Here is a 21,636-nt window from a genome sequence, read left to right as displayed (position 1 = left end):
TGCTAAGAAAAACACTAAGCCTCGGCAGGGGAAGCCGCAGAACACAACCTACAGCGGACAAGAAGAAAGCCGACCGGAAAGGGGCGTTTTCGTTAATAAAAACAATATGTTTACGCGTACTGGATTCTCCTAAACCCATTCCACGTGTTTTTACTCTACGAACAAGGATCCGCCATAAAGAGAAGCTGCCGCTACGAGGTTTGGTTTTTTTTTTCTTACCAAGGTTACACGTGGCGCCTTCCCAACCCGGTGGACAAAGGCATCGGAAAGAGTCCCCGGCGTCCTGACACGTCCCGCCGTTGCTGCAGGTGTTCGAATCGCACTGATACTCGCCTGGTGTGGAATATATAAAAATAAAATATATCAACATAAACCTCATCTGAGTTTTTAACTAAAAGTAAAACAAAATAATAAAAAACAAAAAAAAACCAAAAGCTTACGTGAATGGCAGGTCTTTCCTTTCCAACCATTTTTGCATTCGCAGACGAAGTCGTTCACCAGGTCGACGCATCGCCCATCGTTCTGGCACGGATTCGGATTACAATCGTTGTAATCTAGGAAATATTTCCAAAACAGGCAACCCATTCAAAAGTGCTTTATATTCACAGAGCCAAATACACACAAAACTAAAAAAACAGAGGAAAAAAAAAAAAAAAAAAAAAAGTAAAAAATAAGGCTTCTGAGCCCGACTTACTTATGTCGCAGAGTTCGCCACCGAAGCCGTTGGGGCAAAAACACCGAAAAGAATCAATCTCGTCGGTACAAGTGCCGCCGTTTTTGCACGGGTTGCCGAGACAGTCGTTGATATCTATAAAAGAGATAGAGGAGTTGAGCCGAGAGCGTCAGGAAGCCTCGGCTTTGTTCTTCCACCCTTCGTCCGTTGAGTACGCTCGGGGTCTGAAGAAGCCCGACTTACTCTCGTGGCAGTAAGCGCCCGTGAAGCCCCCGTCGCAGGAACAGGTGAAGTTTCCTCCTGGTAGGCTAATGCAGCGTCCGTGGGGGCCACAAACGTTGGAGGAGATGTAACGGACACCGTCCCGGGTGGCATTAGTCGAAATCGCTATTGTACAGCTGTCTATGACTAAAAATAAAGAGAGGAGGCATTAGCGACACCGAGAAGCTCGCTGACAAAAACCCAGGACTGCGGGCTCCACGTCGAAACCCGAAATAGCAACAAACGAGTAGCGTTCGTACGCCAGAGTACCGTGCGACATACTTTCCCCGGCGCGTATAAATATTCCGGCTCCTCACATGCAGGGGTGGATTAAGGATGGGGGGCGAGAAAGAAACGGAACTCGCTCCGTGACCCTCCCGCATACATAATAAACATCATCAGAAACCTAAGATCGCTTGCCTTACCTTTGCAAGGGGCGTCTCTACAATGATCCTTGAGGTGGGAGCAATTCTTTCCGTCATAGTCATCGGAGCATGCGCAGTAGTAATCTCCACCCATGTTATAGCACTTGGCGTTGTTCTGACACGGGTTAGGTTCGCAGAAATCAATATCCACCTGCAAGAGAAAGAAAAAGCCGTCGGGGGGAGGGATGAGCTTTTATTTATGAAGAATATAAACGTGCTCCAACAAAGCGTTTTGCTTGCAGAGAGAGAGAGAACGCGCTACCGTCCAGATATCAAAAGCGTGCGCGGCTGTCGACGGCGAGGTCTGCTCTTCCGTCCCATTAGAAAAAGGAACTGGTTAGAGAAAAGTGCATTTAGAGCACTAATTCGATTTACGCCTACGGTTCAATACTTGAACAATTAGAAGAATCGCGAGGAATTTTGTAGCCTGGGGTTGAAAGCTCGTCTGCTGCTCCCATTAAAGCAAAAATGCCCAACTTAAACAAAAGCTAAAACCATGTAAACGCGAATGCTCTTATATCCTTTTAAGGCAGACGGGCTTAATAGATGGGCTTCAACTTGTCTTCTCTGCATTTATCCGAGCCAGACACACATCTATCACGGGGTTAAATGCTTTAAGGCATCACCTTTCCCCCCCCAAAACAAGAAACGTACAATGTTCTGCTGACGAACATGAGGTTTCCCTTGGTTTGTATAAGCAAAGTACCAGCACTGTGATTACATTATATACATATATACACACACACACACACACACACACACTACTGTTTAAAAGTTTGGTATTGCTTAGAAATGTCCTTGTTTTTTTAAAAGAAAAGCTAATTTTGTCCGTTAAAATAACATGATATGGATGAGAAATACAGCACAGATGGGGTTAATGCTGTAAATGAGTATTGTAGCTGGAAACGGCTGTTTTTTAATGGAATCTCTTCATAGGCGTACAGAGGCTCCTTATCACTCCCATCACTCCTGTGTTCCAATGGCCCTTTATCACTCCCATCACTCCTGTGTTCCAATGGCCCTTCACCACTCCCATCACTCCTGTGTTCCAATGGCCCTTTATCACTCGCTGTGTGTTCGCTGATCCAAGTTTAAGTTTAAAAGACTAATTGATCGTTGCAACTAGAAATTTACTTGTTTCCCATAAAAAACAGCTCAGTGACCCCCAAACCTTTGAAAGGCAGTGCAGGCACTTTGGGGACAACCAGAGCTCCCCTTTTTTGTAATTTTTTTAATCGTGGGTCTGCGGATTTGCTTCCCCCTCCCTGTAAACACGGTAGTTTTATTTTGATTCCACGAGGTACCAGGAACACACCGTTTGGCGGCTCATCGATGACGTGCCATTTCCGCAACAGCCAAACAAATAATAATTAAAAAAAGCAGATGGCCGATTAAGGATTTTTACGGCTTGGCCAGGCTATAAAAGCCCTATCTCTCGTTTGCACAAATACATACTTTCCTCTCTCAGGGCACATAAAGAAAAACCCCAACAGATCAGAGATAGGAAAAGGCGCTCGTCGGCTTCGGCTGCCTTCCCGTTCCATTTTAAAAGCTAGAAGAGCAAACATGTTGGCAGGAGGCTGCTACTAATCAGCTGGCCGCCGTAACTTCAAAGGAATTTAAATGTTAGACGATGTAAAAACATAGAAGTCGGCCTGCCACCTCGCTGATCGAAAGCAGCCCAGCGGCTCGCACGGTTAATAATAAACCGGCGCTTTCTGAAAAACAGTCCTGGCCGTCCACCTGCTCCGACGTACGGCTTTACATTACAGAGCGCCGAATGAAGAGCGCCGCCTCGTTTAGACAAAACATTCGTTAGGCTCTATGGCAAATAAACCTCGGGAGATCGGTTACTTTATTATCTCATCTTTTTCATTGGGCATGCGCCCATCGCCGTCCGCGAAGCATTCCATGAAAAAAAAACATGATTTATGACGGAATGCGGCAGAGTAGGTGGAACACCAGCTTTAAAAAAAGGATTGCAAAAATAAATAAAATTATAATAATCATCACTTTTATTCTTATTATTTGTTTCAGAGCACAAATATTTAGTAGTTTCCCTGAAAAAGAGACTCAGATGGGTTCTTTTACTGGAGGGATTTAACGGGCAGCAATTTAATGTTACAAGGCTCTAGAGAATACCAAGACTGAGAACTAAACAATGTTTAAGTTCTTTAGCAGGTTGGAAAAATCCAGGCAGACGAGATGGGCCAAGTAGCTCCTATCTGTGCTTGTTCCACCCCAGCGTGTTCACATACTAGGGAACCGGACCGTACTTAGGAGAAGACATCAGTTAAAAGTTGTTCCACCTTGAAGCTGGGGCTTTATAGAAGAAAAACTATAGAGACGATGGAAGGGTTAATAAATTCAATGTTACTATTTTAGGATTCCCGATTCCCAGAGACACTCATTGTTTTTGCGGTGATATCCTGTGCATGTCATTCCTCGCGAAACAAAAGGAACTTCAATAGCTTCCTTGTCGTCCATCCTATGACATTAGAGTTTCCTACCAGCGCGGCTACCCGACCCTCCTTGCTAGTCGCAAACAACCTGGTCCCAAGTGGCTATACAATACGGGGGAAAAAAAAAAAAATAAATAAAAAAAAAAAAAGCCCTTCTACGGCAACAGCCAATCAGGACCTGCTTTTGTGTCACATGACAATTAAGCGTTCCCTCTTAAAAATGTCACAATTCACAGGAAGGGTTTTGAATATTCAGCAGGACAAGAAAGGGCTTTTGTAACATTGTTATACTGTATATAACTGTTAAAGACCGCAGCTTAGGTGAATCGGCCCCTTAAATCCATAGCTGGGAACTTCACAAGCCTAAATAGACGCATGCGAAAGTATTCTTTTTTTTGGGGGGGGGGTGCACCCTGACTATTTAACTAAAGGGTATACCCTTAATAAATCCCTAGGGCATTTTACTCTGTTGTAAACGTGGCTCGAGCACACACCTGCGTACTCTTACATATTTTTTTTTCATGCCTCGGCAAAACCAAGAATCGCAATATTTAAACAATTAAAGGCTCTCCGGCAAAAGGATTATCCCACAAGCATTGAAATCTCATCTTACTTTTGGGAGTGGCGGAAAATGCTTTTTTTTATTTTTTTTTTAAATAAACTTAAAAAAAATAAATAAAAAAAAAATGGAATGGAATGCATAATTTGTAGGAGCATGCATGCTTTCTGATTGAAGCTTGAAAACGATCGCTCTGGGTTAATATTAAAGCAACCGCACTTCTAGAATGATTGAGCTCAAGGACAGTCACAGCAGCTAAAGATTTCATTTCAATCCAGCTGTCTCTTAAGTTTAAGGAGGAATGTGAGAAAAGCATTATCGGTCTTTAGATGTCTCTCCTATCAGTTGCATTCATTAGTTTCCTTTCTTAGATACATTTCCTCCCCCCCCCCCCCACATCCAAGTTTAATGGTTGGTAGTAAGGATATAGACAAAGTGGTCAAAACTTCCACCAATTCATATAGACGTTCAGTAAACCCCTTCATCTTCTACAACGGAGGAAAAAAAATAAAAAAAAAAGAAGAAGAAGAAGAAGAAGAGCAGTAAAGCTATAGGCAGGACTACAATCAAAGAAGTATTTTTCTTTGGATACGTGGGTCCCGGAAAGGGATTTCAGTTCTCACGCTCTCTGAACGCGGTAGATTATTCACAAACCCGTTGAGCCATTTAACCACGCGTAGGCAAGTCAATGGTTAATGAACTATCTTACAGGCTCAATGTAATTTATGAGGGGTGAGGAGAGAACACTGTTCAAAAGTCACGTTATACCCCGGCATTACGAATACCTACACGTAGTGCTACATATAACTATACAACTCGGAAACAAAATCCGTCTTAGCCTCGAGCAACATACCAGGGAGAGAAGACAATAAGGAACCTAAAACCAGGAAACTTAATAAAAGAAATAAAAAAATAAAATAAAAAAAAATAAAATAAAAATCTAGTAAAACTCAAAATAAAAACTATTTAAAAGGGAAAACATAAAAATGCTGTGAAAACTATTTGTATGTATAAATGACACACCGTACGTGATGTGGTAAATGGAATGACGCAGCTTTAATTGACACCACTCAACACATTTGCTTTTTTTCCCACCTAGTATCGCACGACAGCCTCCGACGGCCGTAGTTGATACACAAGCCGAAGACCCAGCGGCCAGAGACCGTAAGACTCCGCTGTGTGTTGGAGCAGGACTCACCTCGCACGTGGCACCGGCGTACCCAGGAGGACACCGACACTGAAAGCCGTTGATTTGATCGGCGCAGACTCCCCCGTTTTGGCACGGATTGCTTGCGCACTCGTTCACCTCCTTCTCGCAGTTTTTGCCGATAAAACCGCGCGGGCAGAGGCAGCGGTACCCGTTGGGCTTAGCCTGGCAGAGAAAGAAAGATTTTTTTTCCATTGTTTTACGTTGATGCCATAGTACACCCAACAACTGAGTGGAGACAAGGCAGGGTTATTTACAAATACACAAAAATAAGATCGCTAAAATAAAAAAGCATCAACACAACCCGGGAGGTTTCAGCGCCGGCAGAACGATAGGACGGCGTCTTCATTTTAAAAGAAATCGATCCTGGTCTCTAGGAGAGGCACGGAGTTTCTAGCGGGAGACTGATCTGGCCGCATTACACAGCGGAACGCGGCTGAAGTGCGTACATGCCTTACGCCGTATATATAAACATACACCAGCCCGGTGAGCGTCTGCTCTTTCTCAGACTATACCATGACATCAGTGCAAACAGAGCTGGTTAACCCGACGATCCTGAATACTATTAGCTGAATAGTGCGGATCTAACCTAATTGTACAATTCATTTTAAATCAATAATTGCAGTCGTTCGACTCCGCTAGATCGTAAGCCCTCTCTACGTAAAATGGGGCGTCTTTAAATTCCGCTTTGGATCACTTAGGAAAACAATAGCAATTTCTAAACGAGAACAAGCACTCCACAAACCTAATAGGTCATCTGTGACATTGAAAAAAAAATGCTCAAGGCATAAAAGGTATGCTTCATTGGAAAACACCTAATGGATCATTTGAATTGATTAATGTATGGATAGACCCGCGCTTGTGGAATATAATCATAAAGATCCTACTGGGGATGAGGCCAAAAAAATTTTTATCTAAATAAATAAAAAAATTATAAAAATATCAATAAATATTAAATAAATAAATAATAACAGATAAAGTATCTGGAATGTAAAAACAAACACACTACATACATAACAAGAAATCCCAGCAAAAACCCACCTTACAAATGCCCTTATTCTGACACTGCCCGCGACATTCATTAACATCTGCAAGAAATCCAGAAGAAACATTTTTATAGGATAAACACGCATGGGCGACGCTAGAAGAGGGACTGCAAGTGTGGTCTTTAGTTGAAAACAAAGTTTGAAGACGGGGGGGGGGGGAGAAAAACACTCAGATGAGGAAGAACGGGTAACAAATCAGCGCAGGATTTATGAGGAGGATTCTCGAATACGGTCAAATCAGCAGAGTTTTATTTATTTATTTTTTTATTATTATTATTATTTTTGTTTAGAACAGATGAGGAGGTTAAACTTTGAAGTTGACCCTTAAAATACTAACTGATGTGACAATTTACGCCTGTCCATCCTGGAATGCAGTCACAGTAATATCCACCAATCAGATTTCTGCAAGAATAAGCATTAAGACAGGGGTTTCCCTCACATTCATTAGCATCTGTGAAACAAGACAAAAAAAGGACATAAAGAACACACACACACACAAAAAACATTACCCGGGCACCAAGCAGAAAACACCAACGTCAACCGGTAGACTGCTATAACCATAACGTGTTAGGCGCATGCACGCTGTACGATGCTCCATGCCCCATAACCCGTTATCGGGATGCGGGTCTCATGCCATGTTAATTAACCCCCACGGGGTCCAGGTATTAAAGGACGTGAAATCCGTTAGTTCTACTTGCTTTGACCACACCAGAATTTCCACCACCAATTTAGTAAAATAAACATAACCAATACATTTGTTAAATAACAAAACAAAAAAAAAAAAACATAAAACAAGAATATATATCAGAATTAGGGGGGAAAATAGCGATACTTAGAACTGCATCTAGGATTGGACTTCAAGTGTCATCAGCTTTTCAAATGGAAATAATACCTTTATATCTTTCTACAAGCAAGCTTTGCCTAACCAATTTATTGCCCCCGTCTTATTTGACCATTTAAAAAAAAAATTATATATATATATATATATATATATATATATATATATATATATATATATATATAAAACGGCTGTGTGTGCGAAAAAGTCTTACCAAGCTGACACGTGGTCCCTACCCATTGCGGGGGGCAGATACATTCAAATCCGTTTATAAGATCTTTACAAATTCCGCCGCGTGCGCAAGGGCTGGACGCGCATTCGTCAATGTCTGCCAATCAGGAAAAGGATTAAAAAAATATTAAAAAATAATATTTATATAATAAAATACCCCACCAGTGATAACTTCATTAGTCTAGGTTTGTAACATTTTTAAATCAGTTAATGATCGATATATACCGCAGTGCAAGTCATTGTGTAGCTTTGTAGCCCGGATGGTATGGATACCACGAGCGGCGTATCCTCGTAATGCCATCTTGTAGAGTGGAAACGTAACTTACCAACTGCACAGGTTGGTCCAGTCCAGCCTGGAGGACAATGGCATTCAAATCCAGAAGAAACTTCGTGACAGATGCCATCATTTGCACAAGGGTTGGACGCGCAAGCGTGCTCCGCTTTACCAATAAAAAAAATAAATAATAAAAAAAATATATAAAATAATAAAATAATGATCTTAAAGTAAAATATAGGAATAAATAATCTGGAGTCAATCCACAATGGCTTTAAAGAGACAGGGTTTGCTTGTTTTCATTACTTTTTTTTTTGTAGAATCCTTAGTATTTCAGAGATTTTTTTAACGAAACCCCTGCATCAGTCTGTTCCGTGTTGGAGACATTTTCCAGTAGAGAGTTAATTTTTTCTTATTGTATTGCTAGCTGCCCATCAGGTGACCAGAAAGGTAAACATTAGTCCATGGAAAACATGACTTTAGGCAACCGAAAGGAATTTGTGTGTTAATGAAAGTTACTATATCTTTGAACAGACGGGGTAAATATCGCTAAAAACGCAGCGTACGTACCGATTTCGCAGTTCGTTCCCAGATAGCCGTCGGGACATGCGCAGTGATATTTATCAGGCTCCGCGTTCATACAGGTGCCGCCGTTTAAACACGGGCGATGGGTTCCGCAATAGTTTAGATCTTTAAATAAAAAGAAATTACCAGTTAAGTGGAAAAATGACCCTGGGACGCTTTCACGCCCTACAGCACCGGGTAGCAAAATGATAGAACGGAAGTAAGACGGAATTTAGATGCAAGTCGTGTAAACTGATCGGTTGGCCCTGAAATCGCCATATTTAACACCAAAAGAAATCAACGCACCAAAATAAAGATGGGAATGGGTATAGCTAAATATATGACTTCGAGTCCCATCGTTTCTAGGAGATATGCCCATCACATAAGACTGTTACGTTATAGAACTATGACTGTATGGGGGGGGGAATAATACTAAATAAACCCAGTAGACACATGCGTCTGCTTGCGAATAGCTTTGAATTGTAGGCCGACAGCCATGCACCCGTTTAGTGCTTTCAAAGTAGCTAAAGTTACACGGCGGTGACCTCGAGTTCTCGTCACCAGCCGGCCGGGCACCATAACTCCTTTTCATGTGCGCAAAAAGCACCGGCAAACGATAATAGAGGTGCAGGGGGGGCCGACAGATGCATGCCCTTGGCATTTGCTGGGGGGGCTTCATCTGCAACGTGTTACGCTCCACTTGTGCCGAAAGAGGTTAAAGCAACAGAGCTTTAAAGCTGCCGCTAAACCAAGGCGCAACTCGCATGGCTGTTATGACAGCCCTTTAAAAGAACCCAGGGCTCGTCGGGGGGGGGGGGGGGGGGGGGGGGGGGGGATTCCCTAAAAATAACCTGTCTTGACCTGCCTACCTTTCCAGTACAGACAAACCATTCTGCTTTAGTAAATGCCACTTGGACATGACCCCGGTGTTACCAGAGAGGACACACGAGTCCAACTATCGCTTCTTTCAAAGCACTCCTTCTGCAGATACTCGCAGTAAGATATATTCCTATAAAGCTTCAGAATGCTTGGTACGGACCCAATTCCATTAGTTTTTTTTTTTTTTTTTAAATGTTTCTAGAGAGCTTAAGACTTTCTTCTAGCGTTATAAAGCTGTTCCGTAATAGTCAACGGAGGTATCATCCTTTACCAACTTACACCTTTTCTTTCCATAGATGCTGTACCGTTTATATATATAAAGGTATTTTATTTCAAAACAAGCACATTGTTTCGCTACAAAATAGTATAAAAATTCTACCCCTGTACAAGTCACTAGTCAGACCACACATGGAATACTGTGTACAGTACTGGGCACCAGTGTACAAGAAAGATATAGTGGAGCTGGAGAGGGTTCAAAGACGGGCAACCAGAGTAATAAGGGGAATGGGAGGACTACAGTACCCAGAAAGATTATCAGAATTGGGGTTATTTAGTTTGGAAAAAAGACGGCTTAGGGGGGACTTAATAACTATGTATAAATATATAAGGGGACAGTACAGAGATCACTCCCAGGACCTATTTATACCCAGGACTGTATCTATAACAAGGGGACATCCTCTACGGCTGGAGGAAAGAAGGTTTCTACACCAGCACAGACGGGGGTTCTTTACAGTAAGAGCGGTGAGATTATGGAACTCTCTGCCAGAGGAAGTGGTGATGGTAAACTCAATAAAAGAGTTCAAAAGGAGCCTGGACGTGTTTCTTGAAAGCAATAATATTACAAGTTATGGATATTAGATTAATAGGGACAGAACGTTGATCCAGGGATTTATTCTGATTGCCATATTTGGAGTCGGGAAGGAATTTTCCCCCTGGTATGGGGCAATTGGCATCTGCTTCATAAGGGTTTTTTGCCTTCCTCTGGATCAACACAGTAGGGACACAATATGTATATAGGTTGAACTTGATGGACTTTGGTCTTTTTTCAACCTTATGAACTATGTTACTATGTTACTATGTTAAAATAAAATGGCAAAAAAATTCAAAAAACTGAGTTTTGTCTTGTAACAGCACATACCTTTGTTGCAGAGCAGGCCGCCCCAGTTGGTCTCGCAGTTACACTGCCAAGGCTCCCGGCAGCTGCCATGTACGCAGCCGGGGTAAGGAACGCACTCCGTACAGTACTGGCCTTGCCATCCGTAGTGACATCTACGAACAGAGGGAAACGGATTAATCTCTATGGAGGGTGCCATTCTTACGGCACAAGTAGCATTCAAGCGACGGAGACTCAAAATAGGGGTGGTCGAGGGTTAATGTAACCTCTTGCTGTAGTCCATGGTCCATGTAGTCACCAGCTGGTCAACACAATCTACTCTGCAGGTCCTTGCTGTAGGACACAACACAGGACCATCCACACCGCGACCTCTACATGCTACATGTGAAGCGTAATGATAATAAACAAAGGCGCGACTGCCTTATAACACACGTCGCAAACCACACACGCATCTCCTCTACTTCCGTGAGATTTACAGACGCCTTCAGAAGACGACGACGAGGCAAGAAAAGGACGCGGCTATCGGCAAAGCAGCCGTGGCAGAAACGTATGGGCTGTAACGGAGCGAATCACTTAAGTGGAAGAATCCTCTCGATAACTGCTGTTGGAGACGGCAGATAGAAACAGAAACATCCAGCATTGGAAACTATTGAATTTGTTTACATTATTTAGATTTATATATATTTTTTTTAGACACAACGTCATATCATCCTCCACCAAGAGTCACAACCAGGATATTATATGCAAATTTCCCTTCATTTCCCATGATCCCTTTTGGGTGAGGATGCGTCGGAACCCTACAGTCAGTACATGACGGAAGTATTCCACTTCCTGGATTCTACATGCATTGTTCTAGCCAACCGTGCGTTGGGCTCCACCGCTCCGGATTATTTAATCCTCCGTAAAGCTGCTATTACGATATCTCGGAACACAAAACCGGGTCTTTTTCTAAGGAATTTCAGCAGCATTCAGCACATTTCCGAACGTGCTTTTGGTCAAGCGGCTGGCGAGAGGTTAGCCAATTTGTTGTTCTAGAGCATGAAAGCGTTATTTCAAGGCTTGGGGGCGGGGGAAGACACAGCTGTCTTGTCAATTTTCTCAGGAGTTATTTCGGGATCCTTTTCCATACAATGAGTGTTATGTATTTATACTGCGCCGTTTTAGAGTACGTTCCCGGCTTAAAACCTCGTCTCCGTCCCATTCATTTTAAAGAGACGGTCGAGATACTTAAATCTTTCAAAAATTCCGACACACAAAGTCTAAAATTCCTCTCTGTGCGCAGGAAGCAGAATTATCGGTTAACCAAAAGATTTATTTCCGATAGATTTCCAGTTATAGCATAAGCCTTTTTTTTTTGGGAGAGGAACCCAATGTTTATGAATCAAAGGGTCACTACGTGTTAAATCTGGCGGCGCTAACATTATCTAGGAAGAGTAAATCAAAACTTCCTGTATCACGGGAAGTCTGGTTCCATCCTAACTCCGCAGGTGATGGGGCAGCTTTAATTTCATTTCCCTATCGGAAGTGCTGAAAATGTTAACATGAATCTTATGACAGATCGGATAGGATGTCATACAAGGCCACGTACATGCTTAACGTTTTGGAGTATTCAGACATTGTCCTCTGGCTATCTTATAGGTTAACCATAAGTGCCTTATTAACGGGATTGCGCTTTATATCCCAAAAAATAAAATGCTATCAAAGATAGAAAAAAAAAAAAAAAAAAAAGTACAAATATAAAAAACAAACAAAAAAAAAAAAATACTGTAAATTTAAAAAGGCCAATCTAGCATTTCCTTTGATTTATTTACAGCGCTCCGGAAAGGTTGCTGATACAACAGGACGCCCCACAGACAGATCAACCACTTCAAGGCCAAGGTTAAAATAAATGTTCAATTAAAAAAAAAAAATATATAAAATAAAAAACAGCTTGATTCTATTCTGCAAAATCCACTATTTTTTTTTATTTTATTTGCATTTTGCAATGGATAGGAATTACAGAAGGCAAACTGGACAGATGAAACGGGACAAAAGGTCCTCATCTGCTGCCATTTCTAGATTTTTATGGCTTCAACTGGTAGAAACTTAATATAGGAAGAACAAGTCAACATGGATCCAAAAGGAAGCAAATGTTCCCTGACATTACAGTTAAGGATGGGGGTTAAATGTCTGAAGAAACTGCTGAATATTAATGAATGAGGAAAGAAGACAAAAAGATGAAATTGTCAATTTTGTAGAAGAACCGAACTCTGGAGGGAGACTTGCGGCATCCAACAGTCTTTTGACCGAGGACATTAGAAAATTGTAGAACGCGGCAGAAGGGATTGGAAATATAAACAAGTAGAGAATGTGTAGCCGGGGTAACCTTATCAGCCTCCAAACCTCCATGTCTGCACCGAGGCAATTGTTACGTGGAGGATACAGTGACCTTGCAAGACAGAGGATGAGGCTCAAAGATGGAATTTTATTGCGGCACAAGGTAATTCTTTGAATTGCATCCAGAAGCAGCTGGCACCGTTGGTGTCGGGAAAACACACGGTACTGTAACCTCTTGTTTGAGGATGATCAAATCAATTTCGAAGCCCTGGCATGAAATAAAACACGGAGGACTGCAGACACAGCTACGCAGAACCAATACGGTATTCATAGGAAAATACTAGAGAGATGGCGCCGTAGCTCTTAAAAAACATTTTTAAACAAATTGAGGAGCCGATGGTTTGAGGGACCCTGGCTAAGTTTCCCCTGGAGAGGAGCAGAGTTGGCCTTTCTCATGGAGATTGTCCATCTCTGGTCTCTCCTTGGGTCAACCTGGGACTGCGAGAAGAGATCCCGCAACAAGTTCTTATAGACAATCACACAATAAGCTGGGTATTTGCATTACTGCCAAATATCTTGAATGGCGATATTATTTATTGTATTATATAGCACCATCATATTCAGTAGCGCTCTATCAACTTGTCAATAAAATTATTTTAAAAAAAGTGTTCTTTTATGGACCAGCAATTCGGGTTGCAATCTACTTTTATCATCACGGCCAATATTTCCTCCGTTCAGATTCCAGGCTGGATTCCATGATTGTATTTACCTTGCCATCACTATTCCAATCCAGAATAAAGCAATTTTCGGTTAAAGGCTGGTTTTGCCAACAACAAGGAAGGGCAGATACAGAACAAGCCCAGACCGAAAAAATAAATATGTCACGATGGGGGGGGGGGGGGGTAATGGGTCGGCAGCTCAACCAAGAAATGTTAAAACACAATGGGATTCATATTAATTTGGGCGGATAAGTATGTATAAATAGAACGGTGAGTGTAGTGGCACTTAAAAGTTATTTTTCTCCAAGCAATTATGCACGTACCAAAACCAATTAAATATATCCTGTTATTCATAGCCGGAGATATCACTAGATTACTTTCCTGACGCAGCCTTCACAACATATAAGAAAGCCTTCAATAAATAAATAAGTGATAGCCTCAGTAGAGAAGTAAAAGCGGCAATAAGACTGGCTTTTCCATGGGTAGTTGGTTTGAGTTGAGTCTCCATTGAGAAGGTTGGTTATGCGAAGAACTTGGTAGGACTTCCAAGGAGCTAATCAGATAGTTTGAAGTTCCCAGGGAGTTCAGCAACCGACCTCAAGCCCACCGAGGCATGGTCCGAGCGTGGGATTTTGCAGCACAGTTCCCCACGGTGAACGCTCAAACCTTTCAAGTGCCAATCATCGACGACGGAGCTCAAGCGAACCTGGATTAGTGAATGAACCTCTACGTGGTATGAAAGCATGGAAGACCAGGCTTCCTAAACAGGCGGGGGTAATAATCCGCCTCCGCCTGCAGAGTAACGCCATATCTAAACAGGCTTATACATCCAAGGCAAAAGGGGCGGTGACCAGGCAAGAACATTTCAACGTTTTCCTATGGCGGCCAAGAAGGGACTAGACGTGCGCCCTATTGAGATTTCTGATTAGGATACTGCCATCAGCCAGTTTAAAGCAGTAACTCTATCCTATTATCTACAAAGGTAGCACGTGAGCTTCGGGACATAGCAACCACAAACAACTCAAATAAGCAACCCCCTTATTACTGGAAATGGACGACGTTGCGTAGATTGCAGGGTTAGAAGGAAGCAACGTGAAAAAGCAATTAAGTTACCACTTAAAGATCAGCAGCTACTGAAGCAACCCGTAACGGGAGTCTAGAATGAGACATGAAACGCTAACAGCAGCCGAAGGTTTTTCCAGTTCCTATAAAGGAAAAAAAAGGATTTAACCATAAAGATAACGGAACCACTTGTTGCCACGAAATTGTGTTTAGGTAAAAAGTTAATCAGCATGGAACACAAGAGCAGGCATTGTTGTCATGGAGACTGAAAAAAAATGCTCCTTAAAATGTTTGCGTGTGATTTCTACTACTAAAACGATTAAACCGGGCCATCGACGCTGATCATATTTAGTATTCAAAGTCTCCCGTGCAGAGATAAAGTGCTTATCACGCTACTTCTGTGGCCCGGCCAGATGTTAATCGCTTATTAAGAAAGTCAAAAGGAAGAGCCAAGCAGGACGACGGACATCAAAGGACTGCGGCTGACATTTGCTGTCAAAGCGGCGGCGTTGAAGACTCGCCAGGACTTTGCTTGCCGGATAAGGATTCTTTGATCACTGAAGGTATTTCACGGCTTCAACTCAAGGAAAACTGAACATTTCCGAAGCGAGCGTCCGACCGACTCAAGGAGCATCCAAGGAGCAAAAAGCCAGAGAGCATTTTATTTTTATTTATTTTTTTTTTACTACAAAGAATTATAAGCTGCATTAGAAAAACAAACAATTCTGTAAAACCTGTTTAAGTCAAAATTGAATATGTATCTTAAAATTATTAAATCTCAGGTGGCATATTCCTACAAAGACACGGGAAAATAAAGAAGCCAAGTAACAAAATACGTAAGAAGGGTCACTATTTTACTGTCCTTACTAGAAAAAGGGATTCAAACCTAGCGGACCACCGTGAATCATTGTAACGGCGTTTACAATCCAAGTCAGACAATTGGCAGCGAGCGACTTTTACTCGCGCCCATCCTTCTTCCTTTTATTCCCCCACCCCCCCCACACTGAATTAAAAAGCAGCCTTTGTTTTTACCTGCTAAGTGAAAGGTGGCACCGCTCCAGGAATCCCAAGCAGAAAACTCGGAATATTACTTTAGCGCTCCAAAAACACAAAGTCTGACCTACAAAGTCAAACATCCTAAAAAACAATGGTCCCGTTCCAAAGCATGCGCGGCGTGTTGGCTTACTGGGAGGGGAGCTTTGCTGCCTTCAAACTGGAAAGTTCATCTACATGTTGAGACTAGCGATTCCTGGCACCCTTGTCATTTTGAAGCGAAATCAGATGCCAAGGCATATTGCCCGCTTTATATATATATATATATATATATATATATATATATATATATATATATATATATATATATATATATATATATATATATATATATATATATATATATAAAAAATGCCTTGCAGTTACCAGGGGGTATCCGATCAGGCCGGGTCTAAAAAATGACGGTTCGAGGACAAATCAGCTGGGACAGTCTGTTGGTTTCCATGGCATTTGCTCTGCATTCAGAACTCAGAGTTACCATTTATGAGCGTGTCCCTAAATGCTCTAATAGGGTGGGCCGGCAAAAAAATAAAATAAACAAACAACGCAACAGACAAATCTAATAAACCCGCTTTCTTGATGAAATAAAGACGGCGTGCAGATACTCACTTGCATTCCCCCGGCACGGCGCAGCTCCCATGAAGTAAATCGCATCCCTGTTTACATACAGCTGTGGAAAAGGGGGAAAAAAAGATTACATTACATTCTGGAACTTGTTTAAAGGGGGGCTCCAACGCACAGGATAGCGGAGCGGCCTCTTTATATTGTAATGTGGTCTCCACGGCCGGACCCTGCATTTGCCTCCTTTTCCTACCCCTGGTGTGTTCGACCGAATAAAATCTCCCCTCGCTACCCCATGTGATATACTCTCCGCCAGCCCGCTCCGGCGAGAGTCTAAATAAAGACTTTCCTGCCGCTGATTGGCTGCTTAAAGTCGACCCTGGATAAGGTTCTCCTATAAGAATGTCTGAATCTGCCCTGTATAATGTATGGTTAAATCACAAAGTTGAAAATGTCTGCTACACTGGAAAGCTCCCGGGTCAGGGTACACAGCCCCTACATGTAAAGCGTTTTAAAGCCATTCAAGTACCAGGGATGTTCCCTATTCTGTGACGAGCCACCGGCAGTCACCATTACCAACGCTTCTGCCCCATCTACGCATAAACAAACATTGTTGTGACACGACAGATCTCGGAAAAGCAGGAATGTAGCGGATGCATGGATGAGAAATGCCTCGTTAGAGCATCCTTCCTAAGACACCACAGGAGAGCAACTTGGGAACAATGCTTCGAATGGAGGACAACACACAAAGGAATGCTTATAATAATAATAATAATAATAAAAAGGAACTTCTCATATACAGAAAGTAACAAGAAGCTAGAAAAATAAGAAAATAAACTTTTTTTTGTGATTCTGACTCGCATTCGGAAAGATCACAGCAGTCAGATTAAGATATGCGTACCTTGTTTACACTCTTCTCCCATCCAGCCTTCCATGCAGGCTTTGTTTCCGTTATGGTCGCACGTGTAATGTCCCACAAAGTCATCCCTCGGTCTACATAACTTGTTGCACATGGAGCCATAGTAATTCTCATCGCATCTGACCCTGATCTTCAAGTCAAAGTGGGCAACGTGTCCGTTCAAGGGTAAAGGAGTCCACTGGTCGTCGGGGTTGATCACTCCTGCGTGGGCAACCCGGTCAATCAAGAGTTCATCACCTACGGAGGAAGAGGAGGATTTTCATCGGAAACAATTCAAACCCCAATACTGTATAAAGTATTACTGATGTTCTTTAGGATGGGCAACCTCTGGTATTCCAGTAACTAGAACTACTCATCTCTCGATCACTTGGAAGACGCAGGTACCCCAGCAGGAACCCAGAGTCTACATGCGCCAGTGTCTTGAAGAAGCCACTGTTTTATAGTTCAATATAATGAACAGAGTTTTATTAAACACAAAATGGGAAGGATATTGTCTCTTGGTCAGGAGCTAAAGGTTCACAAAGTTGCAGCCTAGTTGCACCGCAGGGGCTTGCATAAACCAAACATATATATTTTATTTCACATCTAAGCTTCCGAAGCTGGGACATTTCTCCTTTTCTTAAGATTTTTTTTTCCCCCTCTTCCTTCTGAAGACAAAACCGCACCCAAAACGTTGACAGCAACAAATCTTTAGCTGAAATCTCTGCGAGTATTTAAAATCCACATTTCATGAAAAAAAAAAAAAAAAAAAAAAAAAAAAAAAAGAACGGGACATTTCCTAGTCAACAATACGAACAGGATACAGAGCGTACATTTCATTCCTGCATTCTCAGACTGCCCTACTTGCCGAGGAGAAACAAATCGCAACAAAAAACAATGAATCAGGGGCTTCTCGAGTTTAATATGTAAACATGGAGAAAAAGGAACGGAAGGCGGGGGTCAAAACATATAATCTAGAGAAAAATGCATAAAATGTCACTTAAGACTCAAAACGCTACTTCTAAAAAACTACCTCTAAATTCCGTCCCCCCCCCCCACAATTATGACCCAATATGTCCTCATCCAGACAGACTTGCTGCATCTTGCTTTACAGTATGAGATAGCAAAGAGCAAAGTGTTCAATTACTGCTGCCGCAAAAGCAGACGGCCATCTGTACAAACTATGGATATTTTCAGCAACATTATCACAATGGTAAGTACACAAACACACGAAAAAATGTTGGCATTACCGTCATCCCAGGAAAATTACATGGTATAATCAGAACACAGATGTAATGCAATGAGGACATTAGCTATTCCGATCTGCATTGGTTTGTAAATCCATCGATTGGCCTGGAGCTGTACTAATCGTGCCCTCCGACAAAACGAACGGTTGGCATCGCCAGCGTTGGCTGAATGGCATGGCCCATTAAGTTTTTCTTTTCGGGCAAAGGTATTTTGGAGCCATACCTCAACCAAGATTAAAAAAGTAATATCATAATGTTAAGAAGCTAACATCATGGTCATTTCCGGCAGCACTTCCATAAGAACGAGGTAATATCCAGTCTACGATACAATAGAGTTTCTTAAAATCTCTCTCTTAAGAGCCGGGACAACGTCAACCACCACTTTGAACCATGAAGTCAAGTTTTTTTTGCAATGGAAATATGTCCCATGCTTTGGTCTATCTGCTGATGCCAAGCACCCCGAGTCACTATGCCATGTACTCAAGTATGGTAAACCCCATTATAACCAATTCATGCATAAAATCTAAATTATACAGAATCTGTGCAGGTTCTATGAAGCCTCTTTCAAGGAGTGAAGCCTCATAAATTACCTTGACCTAAGGGTATTATGAGGATTTCTGAAATACTAACTTTCCAGTAGAGAATTGGTGACTAAGAGTATCCCATGGATTGTCACAGTGTATTTAAGACGTAGAATGCGAGAAACAATGTTCAAGGACTAGAATACAACAGATGGACGTGATATCATTCCATCTGTTAATCTGTGTGTGTCCATTGAGCCATGATGGACGCCTCATAAGAACCATTCTACTCATCTAGGCCGCCATTTTTCTTTGTGTCAGAAACATGGCACAACTAATGGTGGCATTACCCTCAGGGCACCAAGAGCTTTGCATGGGGCGTGTATTTTTTTTATTTTGGCAATTAGCAGGCATTTTGCTGTCAAGTAATTCAAGATAAATCCTTTTTTGGTGATTTTTAGCTATACAAAGTGAAAGTCTGCTACAAAGAAAGCTTTTTAATGCACAGGATACAATGTATCAAAAGGTCAATTCACTGCCCAACTTTACTTTCACATCAATTTGTGAACACGGAGCTCGCCATCGCAGGCTGACATAAATCGGCTATCTTACGTGTTTTCACCTTCTATACAGCAATAAATAGTAAAGGGACACTTTTTATATTTATTATAGCGATTTCCATTGAGATAAGGATTCTCGCTATATCTACCAAAGAGATCAAAATGTGACAAAAAAAACAGAAGGTACCGACAGGTTTCTGCCGTAAAAGCTGAAGAAAACCTTAATAGCTCGTGTTGTGTTTAAGCGATTAACCCTCTAAAAGAATGAAAAGGACAGATCTGTTCGGGTTTTTTTCAGTTTAACCTACTAGTAAGTTCAATTGATGGTTCGTGTGCGCAACCGATCGTAAAGCAGACCTTTCCTCAAAATATAAGCTTCTTCCACATTTTTTAACAATATTTATATCAACTGTATTAAAAAAAAACAAAAAAAAAACTAATTCTAAAATCTCTGCAGGGATCAATGCATACAAAACAACTCCGCAGAGATATAGTCCACTAGTTTTCTTGGGGTAACAGCAGGTAAATGTACTTAGCCATGAAAACAAAGTTCTAGTGCTAATTGCACTTCAGAACGCAAAGAGAATAAGGTATTTCATGAAGACGGATCAAAGAAAGCGTATCAGGTGACACTATTCCCACTGAGGTTGCGAGCTGCGCGCGTTGCGGCCCCCTGTAGTGTGCTGGCTGTAGGCTTATTGAGCGCAAAAGGACGGCGGCATCATGATTTATTTAAACCAAGCTCTGAAAATCCGTTACACCAAGCATGGAAAGAACCTTCCACCACTCCGACAATCAATTCCACAAAAATCTAACGGGATATACAAGTTTTCAAACGGTTTCAAAATCAGAAAATGCTAAAATAAATAAATAAAATATATATGTTGTTACAAGAACATGCTAAACCTACACAAACTAACCTTAATTGGATTACACAGAAAGTTATTAGAAAAAGGAGACACCTCATGGACTTCGCAAACAGATTAATGTCAACAAATGTAACTAATTAAAAAAAGCACATCAAGCCACTGCGTATACGCACACTTATACAAACCATTCTGCTAAGGCTGTCCTAGGACTGCTTCGATTTCTTAAAAGGCAGTAATTAAGGGACATTATCTGGGTCGGCATGCACCCAAGAACAGACTCTTCTTTCATTTATAGAAAAATAAATATCAATTTAGGTTTTGGCTTACAGGATCCAATAAATAAATCATTCAGAGCAACAAGAAAGGACTAATGGAGAGCAAAATCTAAAATCAAAAGCAGCCTCATGGTAACGGCCAAAAGGTTTGTCCTCCCAGTCAACTAGATAAACCTCAGATCAGGTTGGTCTTACGACGGGAGGAAGCAGAATGTCCCCGACTTGTGAACGCAATGAGGCACGACAATGAAGGCACAGAGACAGACAGTTCGAAAGCATAAATACAATCAATAAACCAGTTCCTACACGTAGCCGGGCAAGACGGACAAGAGGCAGAAGATACGTCACGTCCCTCAAAGTCTCAGCTTTGGTACCTTTTCTGTTACCGTATATTATCATAGTTTTCCCAAACACTAGTTTATTTTTCCAGGGTTCCAGTATCTCTGTCTGGTGGTAATCCCAACGCTCCATTAATGCTACAGAATCCAGTGCAGTTCAAAGCTTGCCAGCTCATAAAAGGGACTATGTCTCTTCTCTGGAAACAGACCTATACCAACTACTACTAGGAAAAATACAATTTTAACATTTCTTAATGCGGAAAATTATTTTGGGGTTGGGATAACAAAAAAACGCCAGTACTAGATTGTAAGCTTGCGAGCAGGGCTCTCTCCACCTAATGTATCGGTTTGTCTTAGTCTGTCAATTCTTGTCTTGTCATGCCCCTTGAATTTATGTATTGTATTAAGCGCTGCGTAAACTGTTGGCGCTATATAAATAAAGGATAATAATAATAAATAATCAGAAATACTTACCAACTTTGGTCTCATTGTCCCAATCCCAAGCTTCCACAATAAGAGTAAATGATCTCTGAAAACAAAGAAAAGAAGGCTGTTAAAACATGGAATTTTAAGAAATAAATGTCTCAATTTAAATGAAAACAAAAAAAAAAAAAAGTCATCGGTTGGTATGGGTAAAAACAAACTTTTGCATGTGATACCATACAAAAACAGTATGAAGAGCAT

The 21,636-nt window shown here is 41.6% G+C and overlaps 1 protein-coding gene across 1 annotated transcript in view; it reads right to left on the bottom strand.

Annotated features, from left to right (window-relative positions):
• LOC149273365 (protein jagged-2-like) overlaps nucleotides 1-21,636 on the bottom strand; it is a 42,286-nt gene that overhangs the window by 4,391 nt on the left and 16,259 nt on the right. Inside the window, exons 3-17 of the mRNA XM_089506403.1 lie at nucleotides 21,427-21,481; nucleotides 17,146-17,400; nucleotides 16,293-16,353; nucleotides 10,558-10,688; nucleotides 8,547-8,666; nucleotides 8,029-8,142; nucleotides 7,686-7,799; nucleotides 6,971-7,084; nucleotides 6,629-6,675; nucleotides 5,579-5,752; nucleotides 1,360-1,510; nucleotides 917-1,081; nucleotides 695-808; nucleotides 441-554; nucleotides 220-333 (exon numbers count right to left, since the gene is read on the bottom strand). Of these exons, the coding sequence (XP_089362529.1) occupies nucleotides 220-333; nucleotides 441-554; nucleotides 695-808; nucleotides 917-1,081; nucleotides 1,360-1,510; nucleotides 5,579-5,752; nucleotides 6,629-6,675; nucleotides 6,971-7,084; nucleotides 7,686-7,799; nucleotides 8,029-8,142; nucleotides 8,547-8,666; nucleotides 10,558-10,688; nucleotides 16,293-16,353; nucleotides 17,146-17,400; nucleotides 21,427-21,481 (1,843 nt within the window). The remainder of the gene's footprint in view (nucleotides 1-219; nucleotides 334-440; nucleotides 555-694; nucleotides 809-916; nucleotides 1,082-1,359; nucleotides 1,511-5,578; nucleotides 5,753-6,628; nucleotides 6,676-6,970; nucleotides 7,085-7,685; nucleotides 7,800-8,028; nucleotides 8,143-8,546; nucleotides 8,667-10,557; nucleotides 10,689-16,292; nucleotides 16,354-17,145; nucleotides 17,401-21,426; nucleotides 21,482-21,636) is intronic.

The sequence above is a fragment of the Sceloporus occidentalis genome, unplaced genomic scaffold (genome assembly GCF_023333645.1).
Source record: "Sceloporus occidentalis isolate IW3139 unplaced genomic scaffold, rSceOcc1.0.p SCAF_383, whole genome shotgun sequence".
NCBI lineage: Eukaryota > Metazoa > Chordata > Lepidosauria > Squamata > Phrynosomatidae > Sceloporus > Sceloporus occidentalis.
Note: the sequence above shows the minus strand (reverse complement) of the source record. Positions and strands in the feature narration are given on the sequence as shown.